Source organism: Enoplosus armatus, chromosome 11 (assembly GCF_043641665.1).
Source record: "Enoplosus armatus isolate fEnoArm2 chromosome 11, fEnoArm2.hap1, whole genome shotgun sequence".
NCBI classification, from domain to species: Eukaryota; Metazoa; Chordata; class Actinopteri; order Centrarchiformes; family Enoplosidae; genus Enoplosus; species Enoplosus armatus.
The window spans coordinates 24172266-24189482 of record NC_092190.1 but is presented as its reverse complement, the minus strand read 5'-3'; the positions used below and the strand labels follow the sequence as shown (position 1 = coordinate 24189482).

Genomic DNA, 17217 nt, shown 5'->3' with positions numbered 1-17217 from the left:
GTATAGTTATAGTTTTGTTAACCTGAAAATTCAAGGCAACAAACTTTAATAACATTTTGAGTCAGACAGTTTAACTTCAGGTATACAGTTTTTGAGTTTGTCCAACTTATAATTTTCACTTCTGTTTACTTCACCCTTGTTGGAGTCGTTAGCATGCTAACATTTGCTAATTAGCATGAGGCTGATGGAAATGTCATTAGTTAGTCATTAGCAGGTGTAAGTGTTGGACACATTAAAACTTTGACCTGCTGGTGGCGCTACAGGAAGTCAGAGGATCACTAAAGTCAGTAGGATTCATCCTCTGGGGGACGTGAACGTCGACAAACTTGTGCTGCCAGCTGGCTAAAAATATTGATTAGTGCAACTTTAGGGACCAATATCATCATTTAAAAGCTCCATTTCAAGTAAAAGTATTAGCTGGAAATTGTATTTCAGTATAAAAATGTGTGATATTTTATAAACTGATCACAGGTTTTGGATGAAAATCTTAATCTGCAAAGTGGCTGTCAGATAAATGTAGAGGAGTAGAAGTATGAAGCAGCATCAAATTGAAATACTCAAGTAGTAGAAGTAAGCCCAGTCCTTGAGTACTTAGTCCCTGTCCAGCACTGATCAAAGCACTTTGTAGCCATTTCAGAAGTGATCAAATTAAAGTTTAGTATATAAAGAAAATATTGTTTATTAGAGTTGATGAAGTGCCCGGCTGTAGCTACATGACCAGCCTGCCGCTCTCAACAACCTTCTCTCTGATCCTTCAAGGTGACTCTCCACCGATAACCACCTGGCCCATTTCCCATGATCCCCCTGGGCCAGGTCCCTCTGATTAGTGCTTTAATCAAGGACAAATTTCCACTGTGATCAAATGACACGCAGGCTGAGCGCCTGCTGTGACAGCTGATCCGGGGTCAGTCCTCTGAGGTGACGGCTGCAGACACACAGTGATGAAGTCGATGTTATTTACATGGTTATGGGCAGGAAGTGGCTGAGTCTTTTGGAGTCGGCCGCTTCCTGCTCATCAAACACTTGTCAGGAAGGTGTGACATCAAAGTAAAACCTCAAGTTTTGCAAGTATTTGGTCATAAATCAAAGCATTGGATAAACAAACATTTTGACTTCTGGTGGAAAGTCTTAACGAGAAGAGTTTCTTAACTCAATGAACGTTCACTCGCAGGGAAAACAGACAACAACGCCGTTTTCGTTTTCTCTATTTTGTTTATTGTGTTGGTCTGTTCATATCTTTAAAGAGATTATATACACAAATTAGTACAACAAGAAGGGTTATCCAAAAATTACACATTCAAAAAAAGACAGACAACCCTCGAGAAAAAGATTTTAACGTAAGTGTGTCTTCCTGTGAACTCTCTGCTGTGAATCTCATTCTTTCATTTTGTTTCCTTTTCTTGTTTTATACTTTTACAAACTTATTTTTAAAGCTGAACAGGAGAAGCACATGTCCACACTCTTATTTTAAGATAATTTTCCAGTTAAGAAAGGACAGGTGCAGTGTATTAATAGCTACAGCAGACAAAATACAAAAAACAAAAAAGTCTCCCTGGACTGAACTCCAGGCTGGGTCGTACAAAAGTTGCCCTTTCTCTTGAAATCTTATGTTTGGACTGAAAAACAGGCAAACTAAATTTACCCTCGTCTATTAAAATAAGTGTTCATGCTATAATTGCAGTTACTTTGATTACAATAATTTACTTATTCATACTCAGCTGATTTTTAACTAGTTATTTTCTGAAAAGATAACAATTCCAAGAAGATCCCCGTACAGAAAAGTGGAAAAATACACAACTCTTCACCTTTTTTTTTTCACAATCAATGATTTTTTTACCAAACAGCCTCACATTTCACTCCTCTCACTCACTCAAACTACCTGAAGTAAAGGACAGGAAAAAAAGACAGGTGAGGATTAAAAACACAGATCTCACTGCACGCCTGTGACTTTAAGAGCAGTTGTGAGGAGAACAGGTCTCTTAAGGCTCACAGATCAGAGTTTCCACCACAAACTTGCTCCCGAAGTGACGAATCTTGTGGCAGTTCAGAGCTTCACGTTTCTGCATACCTGAAAGACGCCCAGAGAGAGTTAACATGCTGCGTTCAAGGAAGAAAACACCAGTTAGACAACTCAAACACTGAAGCGTCCAGGTGAGTCTTGTGACTCCCGTCTCTGACTGTGTGTGAACCAGGTCTCTGCTATGGACAGGTCTGACAGCTAATAAGCTACGATAGCTTCCTCCATTTTGGACTCTCAGTTCCCTCAAAAGCCAGCTCTGCTCGTCATTGGTCAACGATGCAAAATCACTGCAGTTGAACTCAGGTTTATTTCGCCCAGGCGGGCAGACCCCCCCCAGATTCTATTTAAATGACCTGATTGAGCTTCAGTGTTTTCAGCTGCTGTTGAGCTCAGAGTAACTACATGTGTCCAGAGGCAGGGACACACCTGTCACCTTAAGTTCTCTTAATAGACACAAATAAAGGACTGAAGGGCTTCCTGTGCTTACCCAGGATCCTGTCTCTGCGCTGCAGCTTGAAGGTGTCTTTGCCGCGGCACAGGTTGTAGATGAAGTAGCCGAGCTGGTCCACGTGCTCCAGGCGCTCGGTCACAATCATCTCCTCGTGGACCAGGTAAGACTGAGGCAGGTAGGTGCCGGCCTGGGCAGAGGGGGGAACACAGCACGAATAATAATAATCAATACATGGACATGATCACCACTGATGGCTGCCTCCTTCAGACTCAGGACGGACTCAAACAGACACCCAAAACACCCGTCTTATTGTTTTAAACTTGTTCTTATTGGCTGGCTTGTTTTTCCTTACTGTTCCTTATTGGGTGTTTGTAAATATAAGAGAACACTGAAGACTGAACTGAACTAAACTATCCATGATGCCAAAGTCTGTGTGACAGAAGAGAATCTCAGTCTGGATTGAAGGTGAAACTTTAGCCTGACAGTCGCAGAGAAGTCGTCTGGTACCTTAATGTTGACGAGCAGCTCCAAAAAGTCTCTGGGGGGCATGACGATGGAGGTGTTGAGCGGGATGACGTAGCACTTGTTCAGACTCAGATCCAGGTAGGCGGTCAACCTCTGAGACAGAAGAGAAACGTTTACGGACCGAAAAAACATTTACAAAGCTGCTGTTTTCTTTTTTAATAAAACACAAACCTCATTTTTGTGACAATATGAATTCCATAAATTCTGCCTTTCTGTACCTCAAAGATAGAGAACCAGGCCTGGATTTACTGACGAGTTTACAGTAGAAACATTTCGTACTCAACTGGAGTCTTTCATAATGACATGTTGTATTTACGGCTGTTTAAAGGACGTGTGGTCTGCTGATAATCCATGAATCGATCAACAGAAGTGAACTTCTGATAAGCTATTAATCTTTCAAGTCACTAGTGATTCAAACAGGAAACAGGAGGATGTGTGATGAAAGGTCGGGGGCGGAGCTTCGTCAGCTGTCCGAGGCGTCTCACCCGCTGGAAGTCGTGGACGATGTCTGCCGGGTCTCCGTTGTCGAACTCGGGCACGGGGATGTTGATGAGCTCCACCTGCTCCCTCTCCAGAACCCGGATCCTCTCCTCCAGCTGCCGCAGGTGGAACTGGTTTGGCAGCTCCACCTCCACCTACAAACCAGTTAATCAGCCAGTTAATCAGCCAGTCACACAGCGGTTACTGGTCAGTGACTTCCACTGTTCACCGGCTGAATACATCTCTGTAGGTTGTAATTATCAACCTCAGATTGTTCGGCTGTAAACAGACACACCAGCTGCTCAACGACTGTTTGCTGTATTAAACTGAACTTGCTGTTACCACGGTAACCAGGGATATCGCCAAATCAACCGGGACTGAAATCTTATTTCTCTGTCTCCCACAAACAGTGTAAACAAATCACTAAATGCAGCTTTAAAGGAACATTTCAGAGGTTTCCTTCAAAGTAGGTGAACTTTATATCACAGTAACGACACTGTAAACTGTGTTTCAGAAATGATGTTTTGCCTGAACAACGGTCCCAAATATAGTAAATGTAATATCATGCAAGACACAGGAAAGCAGCTAATCCTCACATTTGAGAAGCTGGAACCATCAAATGTTTCACATTTTCCTTGAAAATGGACTTAAACACTGAATTGAAATCAAAGTTGCTGCTAATTAATTTGAAGGAGGATCAATGGCTGCCCAGAGCAGCAGGAAGCACAAGTGAAAGCACAGTGTGAAGAGTTCTGGCTGACTACGGAGTCAATCAGTCAGTGACTCAGTCTGTAATCATTAATCAGGCTGCACGCGAGCTGAGCGCTCGTCACATGACTGAACACAAACATGAGAACCACGTGTGCTGTTCAGGATCATACCTCGTCCTCCTCCTCCCGCATCATGAAGTCCTCCTCGCGGTAGTTCATCCCGCACACAAACACCGGGCCCTCCTGCAGGAGGACACGAGGAGGAAGATAACATGAGAGGGGAGACAGAAACATGGCCGACACACTGTACTGATGATATATGCCGTTTAAAAACTGGGTGTGAAAGCAGTAGTGGACGGAAACTCACAGAATCACATTTTCTTTTGCTGATTTTCTGTAAATTTACGGCACGTTTGGATGGAAACCTGTCTACCGATACAACAGTGTCTTTGCTATCATTATAAACTTTATTCATACAGAAGAATACAGGAAGTTTCAAAATGCGTCGCACAGGGAAATCAAGATCAGGACATTTCAGCACAATAGACTAAAAGAAAATGTAATAACACTTTAATATCTCTGGCTTCTAAGGCTTCAGACCAGTTACAGGACTGTTCCACGGTAACATCTGATGGATTTTTGCTTCAATCTGATCTTTCTTTTATTATATTATATATATCTGAAGGTATTACATGAACTGTAATGAAAGAAAGAAGCAGTCAATTCTCCCATTTGAGAAACCGTCAAATGTTTGTTTGAAAAATGACTTAATTGATGAATCCGTTATCAATATAGTTGGCAATTCATTTATCTGTCCGTTAGTTAATCGAGTAATTGTGGCGGCTTTAATTATAAAACTAAATGTTCACAGGTTTAGATCCAACCGTAGGGTCATTCTGGTCTTGGCCCTCAGCCCTCGTCTCTTCTCCCTCTGTGTCCTTGAGTCTGTCTCTTGTGTGGTATGTGTAATCTGTCCTCATGTTGTGTTCACATTATCTGTCTCCACCTAACGTCCTCATTCTGTTTCTCCGTCTCCTCCCTGTCAAAAGGGTTATTCTGGGGGGGGGGGTTCCTTCTCATCTGAGGGTCTAAGGACAGACGGTGCTGTATTCTGTCGTGACCGCCGAGCCCTTTCAGGTACATCTGTGATAAAAGTGACTTGACTGTCTGTCCCCTAACGTGTAGCTTTGGTGGCTACATGTGTAGGCTCCACAGCTACGGTGTAACCTATAATGCACAACTATAAACCATCTATAAACCATCTATAAACCATGAGGCTGCTGGTGTGTTCAGACCATCCTGACATTAAAAAAAACCTAAAAGGAGGAAATACTACAAAAAATACCCCCAAATTGAAGCGCTGCCCGGGTGGGTGGAGTTGATATAAAAGCAGCTCACAGCAGTTTACCTGCTCCAACATGTCACACCTTCTCCTGCGAGATGTGGTTAATAATCCCTTCAATACACAAGAGAGTTAATCTCCTTTTTAAGGAGGCCGCCCTGTTTATGTGCTGCTTAATATGTTTTCAACCTCCTCAGAGATACACAACCCTAATATTGACCTTCTTCATTATTTTCACGTTTGATTTGATTCTGTTCCTCGTGAAGCCTGTGACGTCTCCAGAGGACTCCTCCTGACAACAAGCTAATGTTAAAGTTGTCCTGCCTGAAGTCTAATCTGCCTTTAAACACCTTTTCTGTTTCCATCCACATCCTATTTGATTATCGTTCCGTTTACCTCGGTGTTCCACCCTTGTTGGGGCTGCCTGCTCACCTCCAGGATGTAGTAGCGGTACAGGTAGGCTCCTCCAACCACCACCCCAGACAGCATGAGGGCGAGACCCAGGCACATGCACCAGCACCAGGCCCGGGACTGGTGACGCACCGGCAGAGCTGCCTCGGCATCCTGCGGGACAGAGAAGAGGACGGTCGATTAGACCATATTCATTCATTCAAGGGTCAGAGAGGCGGCCCTGAAACAAAATCCTCCGAGGAAGGAAAGGAAAACACCTCAGAGGTCAACACGTGTCTGACAATCATTCATCACTCGCTGGTTATTTCTCTACTTCCACTCGCCACTATTTTCCTCAGATGTCCTCATTCCTTGTCCTGTTATTCTTCTGCGTTTCATCCAGAAAACAAACTCCACTTCATACAGACACTTCATTATCACCCCCGTCTCCAGTGACACGTACTACATGACCCCAGACCAGAACTGCAGCCCACATCTCGGATTTGTTCAGCGATTTAATTCAACGAATGAGGTGAAATAAAAACCAAACTTCAGGTTCATACACGCAGTGCAGAACATCACAGCTGTTTAAAGTTCCTGACAAACAGATCCATCTCCAGCTGTGACTTCATGCTGTGTTAGTGAGTCCAACCAATAAAGACCTCACAAATGTAGATAACATTTGAAGTAAACCAATAGTGCGACTGTGGACTCCCCTCCGTTCTTTAGCTGCTCTCGTGTGATCAGCTGTTCTGTTAGTTCTTACATACACAGTTCAGACAGCAGCAGCATGTAGTGTGTGTGTGTGTGTGTGTGTGTGTGTGTGTAAACAAAGGCTTTGTCTCGATGGGAAGAAGGAGGCTTCTCACAGAGCAACAGGGTGACTCATCAGAGGGAGAAACTCACTGACAAACAAGTGGAAAGACAGAAAGTGAAGGTGTGTCACATTTGCCTCTAATGAACGCAGAGTAAATGAAGTGCACTGTGTGATGTGAAAACAGGTGAGACAACAGATTGTCTACCTTACTTTATCTTTTCAAAAAGTTGTTGGAGTGAAAAGTGCTGCAACGATTAAATCGATGGGCTGCTGGTTATTTGACGATAACGAGAAAATAATCAACAGATTTTTAATTGATGGCATTGAATGAAAATAATCGTTAACTGCAGCCCTGTCAATCAGAGATTCTTCTTATTAATATTAAAACACAAAATAACCACGTTGGCCTGAAACATAAAAATAGTTTCAGCCTCGAATCTCATCATTTAAAATATTCACTCACACATTTGTGCACTTTGGTGAAAACACTGAATGTAAACATCACTTTTGTTTGTTTACCATAAAACTCCACAGGGGGCCTTTAACGTCAGCGTGTTAGAGCTGCTTGCACATCTGCAGCCTCTGCATGCATGGGAGCATCAGATGGTGTGTGTGTGTGTGTGTGTGTGTGTGTGTGAGAAACTCAAGACTTTGAGCTCAGAATCAGAATCAGAATCAGAAACTGTTTATTGCCAAGTAACATACATTACAAGGAATTTGCTGTGGTCTGAAGGTGCTATTGTTTTGATAACAAATAAGTAGAATATAAAAGCTAAAATAACAATAAGAATAAAAATAAAAATAAGATAAGATAAATAACAACAGTGCAGTGACCAGAATAAAGTAAAGTGTCCAGATAAAGTGTCCAGTAGGGGGTGAGTGCGTTAATGTAACGCAGTGGGGACAGGGGTGATGTACGTTAATATAACGTATAGCTTGTGGTAGTGTTCGGGGGGGTGTCAGTGAGAGTTTGTCAGGTTGACTGCAGAGGGGAAGAAACTGTTTTTGTGGCGGGAGGTTTTGGTCCTGATGGACCGCAGCCTCCTGCCAGAGGGGAGGGGGTCGAACAGATGGTGTCCGGGGTGGGAGGGGTCGGCAGCGATCTTCCCTGCTCTCCTCAGGGTCCTGGAGGAGTACAGGTTCTGAAGAGATAAGTGGAGAGAGCTGAGTGGAAAGGAGGATTGTGGGTAAATGTTCAACAGCGCAGTAGAAAGCGGGTAACGTGCCCCGACACGTCTTTAACTGAAGTTCAGCCTGAAAACTAAAGCTGAAGCTCTCACTAACAGAAACACTGACGGAAGCTTTTCTCGGTTTACTTTCAACACATACTTCTCATTGTGCCTCAGCGCCGCGAGAAGTGCTGCACGAGACTTCATCTTCTACTCGTTGTTGGAGTTAGTGAAGAGGGGCTGCAGCTGATGATTATTCCAATCATTTATTAAAAGCATTTACTTTTTTTTCAATTAACCAACCAATCAGTCTCTAAACTGGAGACCAACATCCCGAAACCTGAAGGCAGTAAGAATTTATTTTGATATAAAGCAGAGAAAAGCAGCAGAATGTCACATTTGAGAGACTGGAAGCAGAGATTTGATGGGAGTCAACTGCTTAAACATATAACTGAGTCATCAAATGTGTTGTCATTTAAGGTCTAATGATGTGAAATGCCAACGCCTGATGATGTAATCAGATTTTGGCATTTCATGTGACATGTGAAAATAAGTTTGACTAACAGATCAATGCTGCAGCGACACATAAAACTGTAGCTGTTAATCATCCAGGAGGCGTTTCTTTGTTTCTACGTTCAGTTTCACTGAGAATCATTGAATCAAACGTGTGAAATGAGAAAAACACATCTGGAACCAGCAGCTCCTCCACTTCTCAACTCTCTGACATGTTGGTGTAGTTTTCCCACAATGCCACACTTCACAGCACACGGACACAAACACTTCCTCCTTGTAGTCAAACCAGCAGCACAAACAGGAACACACCTCTGCCCTCGTGGTACGACCAGTTCAGTTGTGATCCATCAGACTCCTGCAGTCAAACTCGTGTCTTATGAACTCTTTATGAACTTCTATTTCTCGGAAACACTGCTCGATAAAATGCCAGTCACTCTGAGACGTTACAATTATGTTAAGCATTTGCAGCTTTCAGTTTCCCTTTTAGAAATCAGAGAGAGAAAACAAAAAACAGCCTTTTGTCAGAGTGAACACTAATAAAGACTAAAAATTCAAAGGGGCCAAAAAAGAAACTATATCAACACAGAAACTATACTGTGTTAAAACCTGTTCTAACTATCAATGAATATATATATATATATATATATGTCCTCAGTGGCCTGTAGATGTTCTGCTCACTAAACAACATCCCATATTTACTGACTGCAGCAGTCGAGCTCCAGTTCAACATTCAGATCTGAACTCTGTTCGTCTCTTCAGCTTCTACAGCTCGATGAATGTGCGGCCGGAGTCAGCGTTTCAGCTCGGCTGCAGGAGGAAACTGCAGAAACAGCAGCTCAAACGCCGATAGTCAGCCCTTTCTGACCCTCGCCTCACCGACAGCGGGACGAACCCCCCCACAACATTGTGTGACGCTGTTCCGGCAGGCGATAGGCCGGCCGAGCGAGAAGGACCGTTAAGAAAAGAAGAAGCAAAGGACGGTTGATTGAGACCGCATGAGATTAAAACAAGAGCAAAAACAAGAGGAGGTGAGGCCGAGACCTTTAGAGAGGCCGCCAACACCGGTGCTGTCAGGCGGAGTGTGTTTGACAGGCCGACTGGCTGACAGAGACACTAAAAGGGAACATTTCCTGAGGCTTCTCTCCATCAGCTGGAGAGCTCAACTCGTCTCTGCTGAGCGAGCTTTGTTTCCGATCACTCACAGCAAGAAAAGGGAACTGAAGGCAAAACAACACGGACAGTGGAAGAGGATGTTTCCACTTTCTGAGAGCAGACAGAGAATATTAAACAGCTCGCTTCCGTCAGGACACTCTCTGGCCCTGAATTCAGCCTGTCAGGCAGGTGGTGTACCTCCAGCAGAGTCAGCCTTTAATGTGGAGTTTAAGGGGCGCAGGCTGGATTTAAGAACTAAAAGAGTATCCGTGTGTGATAGAGGTCTTATCTGAACCGACACCAGTCCCAGTCAGAACGGATCCAAAACAGACCCTGATAGAATAATTAGAGCCAAACAGCAACACAGAACATTTTGTCCTGCACTAAACCGTTTTTCTCCTGTGATGATGATGATGATGAAGCAACATGAGGTCAGAGCTGATGAAGAGTCCGCTTGGATCCACTTGAGTATAAGGCCGCATTCAGGCCGACGTTAGCCCCGCGTGCAAAAACACCACCCCCTTTGCCAGAACACAACGTCCTCTGACAAGACGAGAGCCTACGTCTCTGTGTCTCCCCTCAGGGACGGTGAAGTTGAAGACGCTGTGGCGGCCAATCAAATACGTGCAGGTGAATGCTGTATTTCTGCTGGTTACCTGGCGACCAGAGTGCTGAAAGATAAAATACCTGCTGTGGTGATGAGCTGGTCTCACAGAGTTATAAACCTCTGAACACCACGAGACGTCTCAGACCGGACTAGTGTCCTCCTCCACTTTATTGATTAGCTTAGTTGACCTCAAACAGACCGACAGACATTTTGCATTTGAACAGATAATTCCAGTTTGAATATTTCATGTTTCACAACCGTCTCCTGAAGCTTCACCAACAAGACCCAACAGGCCTTCAGACGAACATTTCATAACTTCAACACACACACACCCTCATTAACACACTCATATATCAACACAGTGAAGTATGCCGCCGTCACACAGCAGGAACAGTGTGTTCAGGCAGAACTTCTCCTGACCGTGAGAGCAAACATTCAATTACTGGTTAAAATATGTTTTTTAAAAGAGAAAAATGCCCTTTGCAAGTTTCTGCCTTCAAAGGCCTTAATAATAAGACTATTAATACTTAATGATATAAAACAGAGATACCGCCTCACCTCTGAGAGCTCTTAGATTTTTAACTGCTCGTTGATCAGTCGATCGATCGGCCTTTTCAGTCAAACATTTCCTCACACGAACACTTTGACTATCGCAGCGAATCTAAACGGGCTGCAACTCATTCTTTTCATTATTGATTAATCTCAAAAGTATTTTCAGTGTCGCTCATTCATCAGATCAACAGACCAAAGACAATTATTGAACAAAGAAACGCATCAAATCCTCACACAGGAGAAACCGGAAGCAGCAGCTGTTCGGCTTCAGCTCCTCTGCAGATACTTGAGGTTTATCGCACCGACCCCGATCCTCGTGAGTCCGGCCTTTTTGTATCTCAACAAACTGACAAATACAAACAAACCTTAAAATATTTATCTGATGTCAACTTGTAGTGGTACATCACTTCCTCTTCTGCATGTTGACTTCTGCTTGTTATGTTCAGATTTGAGTTTATTCTCACTTGTCTGGATTTGATTTTTCCATTTTATAACTGGGGCTCATTAAATGTTTCTATTTGATAATCAGTGTGTCAAGACATTACTATTCTCCCCTGATCCTAAGCATGGTTCAGTCTTCAGCCTGCAGCATCCTGAGCATCAGTCCACCTGAGACCAGCTGGTGTTCCAGTCTCTGTGGAGACAGGTGAGTATCAGTGTCCAGGACGGAGGTCTAGTTTCAGTCTGACATGAAACTCCATCCTCTGCTCCGAGCTGCATGCGGCCGCGTGAAGGCCGACACTTTGGTTAAGTCTGAGGACAGAAAGACGCCGAGGAACCCGACACACCGAAGACTGGAGACAAACACTTCAGTTCAGAGAAAGTTCACTTTTTCACTTCATCTCATTCAGATCTCATCAACAAGGACGGCAACGTCCCACAAAACAAACTGAATAAAGCTGAAGTGAAACTAGAATCCAAAGCCAACTGAAACATTTAAACCTGCTGAACAAAGATTTAGTTCGTACATCATCTTTCACAAACTTGAGCTCGATCCATTCATCGATTTGTCACCCAGGTGTAAACAAAAAACGCATGTTTGGCTTTTTGTTTATAAACCGGCGGAAACGATTCATTGGTTGTCAAATTGTTGCAGATGAATTTTACTAACTAATCGATCGATCGCTGCAGCTTGAGACATCACACATATATATAACTCTGGTTCTCTGCATCCTGTCGTGGCTCGGTCCGGCTGTGTGTGCCGGGTGCTCTGCAGGTCTACGCCGGGACCTTCAGGGGGTCCGTGTGGAGGAGGACGTCGATCTGCCCGGCTGGATTATCTTCCCTCCTGTTGAGCTGAGCTCTCCGGCTGAGCCTCTATCCGGCCGATTAAACCATAATCCTTTTCGAGCAGTCCGCATGCCTCAGACGACAGTCGGAGGACACGCAGCACAGAGCAGCGTGATCCAGCAGGGGGCCGGGACAAGATCTGGGCTGTGATCCAGTAACGCAGGTATGTAGACAGGTACGCCGCTGATGCAGTTTGGTTGCGCTGTTGCTTTGTACGGTCAGCTAACCGAAGTGAAACTGTGATGTGCAGACATTACATTTATTTCCATCTCTGAATGAATCACCTGCACCAACCACACCAACCACTTCCTCACACTCACGACTTCCTGAGGTCTCCAAGCTGACCGGCAGAACTCATTACACTGTCACGGAAGATGAAGAACAGCAGCAAATCCTCACACCTGAGGACATGAGACTACAGGGCGTTCAGCATGCTGGACTGACTGATCAGTTACCTGTAAACAATGAGTCGCATGTCATACTCTACTGTCTCTAAACACATTCAGCATGTGAAGCCAGCTAATGAGAGATGTGGTTTCAGGGCCTGAGGTCCCTCCACAGTCTGCATGAGATCTGAATCAGATCCACATGAGGCCACCGATGAACTGTGGAGTTAAACTGTCATCACAGAACACAACTGGTCTGATTAGTTTCTCTATTAAGTGATGAATCATCAGAAAACAGCAATAAATGTCCAGAGATATCCAGTTCTGTGACGTTAAGACCATAAACACGACTGATTATCTTATCATCTAAATATATGCTGCTTCATTTTCAGTCAGTCGATTAGTTGACTAATCTCCTTCCACCTGCTGTTGTCATCATTTAATAAAACATAAGCAGTCATTTAAGATGACCTGTACGTGCAGTAATCTGACATTAAGCTGATCAGGCATCAGTTTTTCCACCAGATGAATGTTTGAAGCATCGTATGTGAAAAAGTTTCAGCGTGTCTTAATAAAGCTTGTCTGACTGTATCTGGCTCCAGTTCTCAGCTGCTATTAAACCACATTTACATTTATAGGTCGTGTCTGCGCGTCAGCAGAGATCTCACCGCTCCAACAAGCTGCTCGCTCAGCTGACCTCAGGTCAGAAAGTTAATGAACCTAATCAGTTAGATTTGTTAAGTACAGCTTCACAAACACGTATGATGATCTCAAGACTTTATGGACCATGAACATGTGATCAGGTTTCGATGTTTACTGTTGTTTTACAGCTGCACAAAAACTGAAGTCTACAATTCCCAAAATGATGAAGTCGTTTTATAGGATATATTTTCATAGTTCATTTTTGTACATGGTGTATTTTAGAAGTCCTGATGTTCACCCTAAGCAACAGAGTTTAATGAGGGTCACCCACACCTGGCTGTCAGGTACCAATGCAGGCTAAAGGTTAACCTGCAGCAGGCCGAGCAGGCGACAGCGCCGACATCCCATAATGCCTCGGCTCAGCCACTGATGTGATCTTTGCTACTCAGAGCCAACAACAGAGTGTGACGTCTTAATGTGCTGTGCGGTCAGCTCAGGTGTTCCTCCATGCTGACCTTCAGCTGAGCTGTCTGGAGGTTATTTTCAGTGTTTTCTCTATGGAGTTCTGCAGGGAAAACAAGGCCTGATGAAAATGAAGATTCTGAGACTTTTTAAAGCTCCCTGCAGAAGAGTTTAAAATGAAACGGAGACAAAAGCTGCCTGTCTCTAATTAAGCAGAGCTCATTACTGACTGGATTAATAGATGAGCAGCTGTGTTCAGTAAAGCAGATACGACGCTGATTAAGAGGTGAAAATGTGTAATAACTCGTCTAAAGCCTCGGCAGGGACAGAAACTTGAAGACTTCAGGAAATTAAAATTGCTCCATGCAGCAAATTGAATATTTCACCAGGAGGTCTACATTCAGTGGAAAGTAACAAAGTACATCCACTCAAGTACTCCAGGAAAGGCTAAACTGAGCACATCCACATGCTTAGCCTAAATGTTAAGCCTGGTCTATTTTTTCTTGCTATAAATGTCTCAGTGACAGACTGAAGCTTCAGCTGATTGGTTGAACTGTTTAACCAGTTAAAGACCTGCAGAGGAACGAAACAACACAATCCCTCTCTGATGACGTTCAGTGACATGGAGCTGACACCAGAACAGTACATTAAAGACCGGTGTTCGATAGTTTCTCCCCTCATTCACCACACTAACCCAGGGAAAAGAAAGTCAAACTGACTGAAATTCCCCAAGAGGGTTTAATAAAGAGAAACTAAAAACTGTCTCAGGCAACTGAAAGCACTTAGTTCAGGCAGGAAAGACTAAATCATTTACAATCATCATCATCATCATCATCATGTCCATGAAGTAACAAACATCAAACATTCGCTGGTTCCAGATTCTCATGTTTGTCGCAACTTGAAGACTCAACGTCTGTCTTCAACCACTCGTGTGTGATGTGACAGTAAACTGAACACTGGGGTTCAACTACTTGAAGACGGCCCCTCAGATCTTCGTCTGGACCATTTAGCTGAACAGCCAGTTAAGTTTCACATGTTGGGGGGACTAAAAACATGTTTCAACAGTTTGACACAAGGCTGTTTGAAGAAAAACTCTTCTGCTGTGACAGCATGAAGCTCCGAGCAGCGCTGCGTTCAGGCTCTCACTGCACCAACAGGAGGGTGAAGCCACAAACAGGCACGGAAGGTGAAGTTCGCACGGACTCAGGGCTCAGCGGCAGCCATGACACATTTCCATGAAGGCAAAGTGGATCAGGCTGTGATAACGACTTTTTAAGACCTAGAAATGATCATGGGTCTGTCCACAGTGCATGGGAGTCAGAAGCCCCCCCCTCCGTCACTGATTCTGGACTCTGGACTGCAGATGGAGCCAATCCACCAAGTGCAGGAAAATCCCTCCGCGCAGCATGAATAAGTACAGAATCTGCTGTGTTTGCACCCACTGCGATCCCCAGAAGGAAAACATTAAGCTCCGATTATCAAGATAAGAGTCATACTGAAACTCAGCAGGGGGGGGGGGGTGAAAACCAACCCAGACTACCACAACAGTCTGCAGCCACAATAACCACGCAGAAAGACAGCAAAGATATGCATCACATAACACACGACCAGAGATTAGATGGAGCCATGGCAACAAATCTCACATCTATAAACCTGTTTACCCAGAGTGACACTTCCTGCTTGTGCTCTCTGCTGACAGCAGCACACTGAATCACAGGGCTCAGACACAACTGAAACAGAAGCACTTCTCTCACAACAGGGTGGAGGCTGAAGGAGCAGCGGAGCCGTTTTTTACTAGACTTCACCCACAGACAGACAACAGGCCTCAGCAGAGTTATTCTTCCAGTTAGTCTAAGTAAACTGTGGTTCACTCACTACATGTTGAGGCTCACAGCAGCCCATTTCTGACAAACTGAAACTCAACTGTCACAAACTAAGATTAGTATTTGTGTTTGAGGGGCTTTTAATGACCTTCTCCAGTATTTCCAAAGGTAAGGTGTGACAGGAAGTTTCCTCCTTGTCTGTAACAAACAGATCGACTGTCCTGTGGACATCTCAGAGCATCCTGGATCAGCTGAAGAGGACAGAGGACGAGACAAAGCAGCTGAAAGACAGCACAGCAACAAGAGGACAGAGAGAAAACTGGCTTCATGTGTTCTCAGAAAGAGTTAGAGCCTCTGTGGAGATAATGAATATTCCAGCTATAAAGAAGTAATAATACAACACTGTGTGACAGTAACACACGTTGGCTTCCTTCAGTTCTCTGGCTCAGACTGAAGAACAATATGACAAAAGGCTGAAAGCAGAAAACAATGTCCACTGCTGCTTTTTGAACTGAACCAGAAACTATTCATGATGTTTCCTCGTATTACCAAACTAAACATGGAAATCTGTTGTTGCAGAGAGAAAAACTGACGAAAAGGAACAGAAGACGAATCAGACTAACAACGCAGTACAACTCTCTGTAAATAGGACGTTTATCAACGGAAACCTAACATTAAATATGAGGAAGTAATCAAACACAAATTATGTAACATTAGTGTTACTACAACACAAACGCAAAAATACTGCAGCTGCCTTTTCAGGATGTAAAGTTACAGAAAGAGTGAAAATATAAGGAGAGTTCGGCTAAACAGCAGCACCGTGTGTGTGCACGTTTAAATAAAGTGCGTCTTCTTCCACCGAGCTGGAAGCTAACTTAACGTTAGCCCAGTTAGCCATTTTCTACTCACTTTGTCCTCCTCGGGAATAAGAGTTTCCGCGTCCTTTTTCACATCTTTCTGTCCCAAAGCGGAGTTAAAAGACACTTTAACCATCCTGGAAGAAACGCTGACAAACTCCAAACAGGAAAAAAGACGATGAAAAAACTGTAAACGAGAACTAAACAGACGGGATTTGCTCCGAAGTAAAGTAGACAGACTCTTCTCCGGCCGAGACCGTCTGATCTGTTGTGATAACAGCGGCTTCAAGCTAGGCGGATGCTCACAACCGAACTTCCGGTTCGGATTCAAGATAAAAGCATAATTGCCGAAACCTGGCAACATTTTCTATATGAGCTGTGGTAAAACAAGAGTTCAGAATTTAATTTAAAATTCAAAGTTATCAACTACAGAAGTATTAAAAATGTAAGTTAAAGTATAAAAAGTACGAAAAAGCCAAAAAGTACTCATTGTGCAGCAGAATGGCCCCTCTCTGTGTTATGTCATTACATATTATATTTTTGAATTATTGTACTGATGCATTAATGTGTAAGGAGCATTTAAAGTGGTAGATGGTGGAGGTGAAGCAACTATTATTAACTGTTGGGTCTTTTCATCTATAACATGTCAGAATTTGTAATAAAATGTATGTAAAACGTGAATCTGCATCCATAGTTGTAACATGCAAATGTAGGGGAGTAAATATTTCACACTGAAATGTAGTGGAGTGGAAAGTGGTATAAAATAGAAATATTATTATATATTAATAAGTACAAGTACCTCAAAGCTATATTTAACTACAGGACTTGAGTAAATATACTCAGTCACTTTCACTGCCTGTGAGTTATATGATTATTATGTTAGCAGAAGACAGACATTATGCCCTCAATATATGTATACTGATTTGTTTTTCTTGGTTTATCAAAATGCATTCTTTAGGCCTTAACATACCTTTTCACATGACAGTATTTCATCAGGAAAGTACAAGTATATTATTGTTTCTTTTCTCT

The 17217-nt window shown here is 43.4% G+C and overlaps 1 protein-coding gene across 2 annotated transcripts; it reads right to left on the bottom strand.

The window, feature by feature from the left end:
* Positions 1 to 1192: 1192 nt before the first annotated feature.
* Positions 1193 to 16466, bottom strand: LOC139292247 (integral membrane protein 2B-like). 2 transcript variants are annotated; one of them, XM_070914516.1, is made up of 7 exons: positions 16241 to 16466; positions 5925 to 6092; positions 4358 to 4429; positions 3482 to 3631; positions 2979 to 3089; positions 2508 to 2658; positions 1193 to 2068 (listed from the first exon to the last, which is right to left on the bottom strand). In XM_070914516.1, the coding sequence occupies exons 1-7, from the start codon at positions 16322 to 16324 to the stop codon at positions 1980 to 1982; spliced, it is 825 nt and encodes a 274-aa protein (XP_070770617.1). In that variant the 5' UTR covers positions 16325 to 16466; the 3' UTR covers positions 1193 to 1979. The 2 variants fall into 2 exon arrangements, with proteins under 2 accessions (XP_070770617.1, XP_070770618.1); XM_070914517.1 differs by having other exon boundaries at positions 5961 to 6092.
* Between the last annotated feature and the right edge of the window lie 751 nt (positions 16467 to 17217).

What these genes read in the sequence shown, in the direction of transcription:
- LOC139292247 (XM_070914516.1), bottom strand. Translation starts at nt 16,324, where the DNA reads ATGGTTAAAGTGTCTTTTAACTCCGCTTTGGGACAGAAAGATGTGAAA. An exon ending in TTATTCCCGAGGAGGACAAA is followed by an intron (nt 6,093 to 16,240) that starts GTGAGTAGAAAA and finishes TCTGTCCCGCAG; the next exon opens with GATGCCGAGGCAGCTCTGCC. An exon ending in AACAAGGGTGGAACACCGAG is followed by an intron (nt 4,430 to 5,924) that starts GTAAACGGAACG and finishes GTCCTCCTGCAG; the next exon opens with GAGGGCCCGGTGTTTGTGTG.